General features: G+C 37.7%; 1 protein-coding gene across 1 annotated transcript; it reads left to right on the top strand.

The window, feature by feature from the left end:
* The first annotated feature begins 755 nt into the window (after nucleotides 1–755).
* Nucleotides 756–2248, top strand: LOC120186548 (protein TIFY 6B-like). Its single transcript, XM_039190442.1, has 5 exons — nucleotides 756–1249; nucleotides 1341–1431; nucleotides 1518–1851; nucleotides 1943–2003; nucleotides 2117–2248. Exons 1-5 carry the CDS (start codon nucleotides 891–893, stop codon nucleotides 2220–2222), a joined length of 951 nt encoding a protein of 316 aa, XP_039046373.1. The 5' UTR covers nucleotides 756–890; the 3' UTR covers nucleotides 2223–2248.
* The last annotated feature ends 243 nt before the right edge of the window (nucleotides 2249–2491 follow it).

Genomic DNA, 2491 nt, shown 5'->3' with positions numbered 1-2491 from the left:
TCTGAACTGAACATTAACCTATTGACTATGACATGATACAATATGATATCATAATCATAAAAGACTATCATATCTCGTTCATTATATTAACGTCCAGCTTAGACAAACGTCAATTTTTGAACGGAAAATGTCGAGTTTGAAATATAATAAATAGTCGAGTGACTATTTTGTAACTTTTAATAGTCGAGGGACTTACAAATATAACATTCTATATTCAAATGACTATTTTATAACTTTTAATAGCCGATAGACCTAATAAAACAATACCTTATAGTCGGGACCATTTGTGTACTTCATAAGATAAAATATTAAACGTGAGCTGGGAAATGGACAGATAAAATATAAGCTGATAACATGGTTGCGTGTTAATAAAAATAGCATGGATGGATACCCGTGTGATTTAATATTGTTCTTATCAAGAACTTAAACTTTATTTTTCATCAATGTGGCATTTTGAAAAGCAGTGCCTACCTGTGAGGACATGTGATTTGGATTTTTTAAAATGGGAATACTCATTAAATAAAACATTTATTTACAATGTGAATGCAGAATCTATTCCAATGCCATAGATGATCTGACCAATGGGGTTTTTATAACTAAAAAGAACCAGCATGAATTAGATTCCTCATGATATCATGTATGGTGGTTTTGGCTTCATACATTGATTTGTGTTTTAATATGATTATTAGTGATGTATGAACTTATATCATATTTGTGTTTAATTATTAGTGATGTATGAGCATATATGGTTTTGACCTTATTATATAAATTTACCAGTCAAGAGCATGCACATTGTGTTTGATCTTGTTGAACCCCAAGATTAGCTGTTGCCTGCATATTTCTATCTGTTCATTTTGGTTCTGCAGTGTTGTTAAAAGAGTGCTTCAGGGATGCAGTTGTCTTTCTCAAACAAGGCACCTACCCTTCCTCAGTTCCTCTCTTTCAAAGCTGCTCAAGAAGATAGGCCGAGGAAGGCTGCTCATGACCCTCCGCCGTCAACTGGATTTACGGCTATACCAACTGCAGATTTGTATGGCTTAGCAAGGATGTTTCGAGTCTCCAGCCAGCAAAATAAAACTATTACAGTTCCTATTAGCACTCCTCTTGTCCAGCCCCATCTTGCTTCAATTGGGCAGAATATGATTGGTCATACTGTAAAGCCGCAACCTTTTTCGGGAGTTCCGATCATGGCTTCCCCTGCATCTGTTGTTCCTCCATCCAGTTCTGTTATTGGTACTACTGAACATAGGTATTTAAACTTGTAATATCATGTCATCTTTTGAATATCAATTATATGATAAAGATTATAGGCTAAATTGCTGGTTGGATTCCTTCTGTAGGACTGCTGCCAAATCTTCGGCGGCACCATCTCAATTGACTATCTTTTATGCCGGATCTGTGCGCGTTTACGATGACGTGCCTCCTGAGAAGGTAGTCATATTGCTTGAGCATGTTTTGTTCAAGTGCTTTACACCATTAACTTTGGGTGGTACTTGGTTCTTTACTTGCATATCCAGGCTCAAGCTATTATGTTATTGGCTGAAAACGGTTCTTCCGCTGCTCAGAGTAAAACCGCTCCCATGACTCGAGCGCAGACACATGTTTCACAACCATGTACCACCGATGTTTTTTTCGGAAATAGTTCCCGCAACGTGTCCCCTTTCTCGGGTCCTCCAAGCCATCTTTCTGTGACCTCTCATGTCAGTTTAAAGCCCGGTGGACGATCTAGCAGCACCAATGACCTAACAGCTGCCCCAAGAACAGGTGTGTTAGCATCTACTAGTAACCAACCTGAGCCTCCCAAATCAGTTAATTCAGTAGGAGCTGCTGCGACAACTCGAATTCCCACAGGTATTAAACTCTTTTTTTACAGGATTCTCTTCGGTAGCTATTGTATTCTGCTCTCATTTTGTGTCTCATTTTATTTATTTATTTATTGCAGTAGCAGTGCCACAAGCTCGAAAAGCTTCATTAGCTCGGTTTTTAGAGAAGCGTAAAGAAAGGTATTCGATGATACTGCGAAGATATATGCAGTTAAAGACTGACCTGTTAACATTTGTGTTGCATTGCAAACTCGGGTTTCCTGAGCTTTACATACTTCTGGTTTTACGGACAGGGTATCAAACGCTGCGCCATACTGTATCAGCCAGAGATCTACTGGTTCCAGTCCTCTTGGGTCTGAAACTTCTGCTGGATATAGTCCTCTTCAACCCATCAATTGAGGGTCTTCAAAGCTCATTGTTGAACTTATTTCTTCCCGTAATTATACGAACTCGATTCTTTTGATGTTCGATTTTGGCTTATGTTATATATATGTATACATATATACATATAGTTTGTTTTTGGTTATCTTGTTAGCAGATGTTTCCTTAAATTATTCAGAGGAATGATTAACTGTGATATAACATTTGGAACATCATGCAAGTCATTGTTGCACGTTATTCTAGTAATTGTATAATCCATCGAACCCAAAAAGCATAGTTCATGTTCA

This window comes from Hibiscus syriacus, unplaced genomic scaffold, assembly GCF_006381635.1.
Source record: "Hibiscus syriacus cultivar Baekdansim isolate YM2019G1 unplaced genomic scaffold, ASM638163v2 tig00113716_pilon, whole genome shotgun sequence".
NCBI lineage: Eukaryota > Viridiplantae > Streptophyta > Magnoliopsida > Malvales > Malvaceae > Hibiscus > Hibiscus syriacus.
Note: the sequence above shows the minus strand (reverse complement) of the source record. Positions and strands in the feature narration are given on the sequence as shown.

What these genes read in the sequence shown, in the direction of transcription:
- LOC120186548 (XM_039190442.1), top strand. Translation starts at nt 891, where the DNA reads ATGCAGTTGTCTTTCTCAAACAAGGCACCTACCCTTCCTCAGTTCCTC. An exon ending in ATTGGTACTACTGAACATAG is followed by an intron (nt 1,250 to 1,340) that starts GTATTTAAACTT and finishes TTCCTTCTGTAG; the next exon opens with GACTGCTGCCAAATCTTCGG. An exon ending in ATGACGTGCCTCCTGAGAAG is followed by an intron (nt 1,432 to 1,517) that starts GTAGTCATATTG and finishes TTGCATATCCAG; the next exon opens with GCTCAAGCTATTATGTTATT.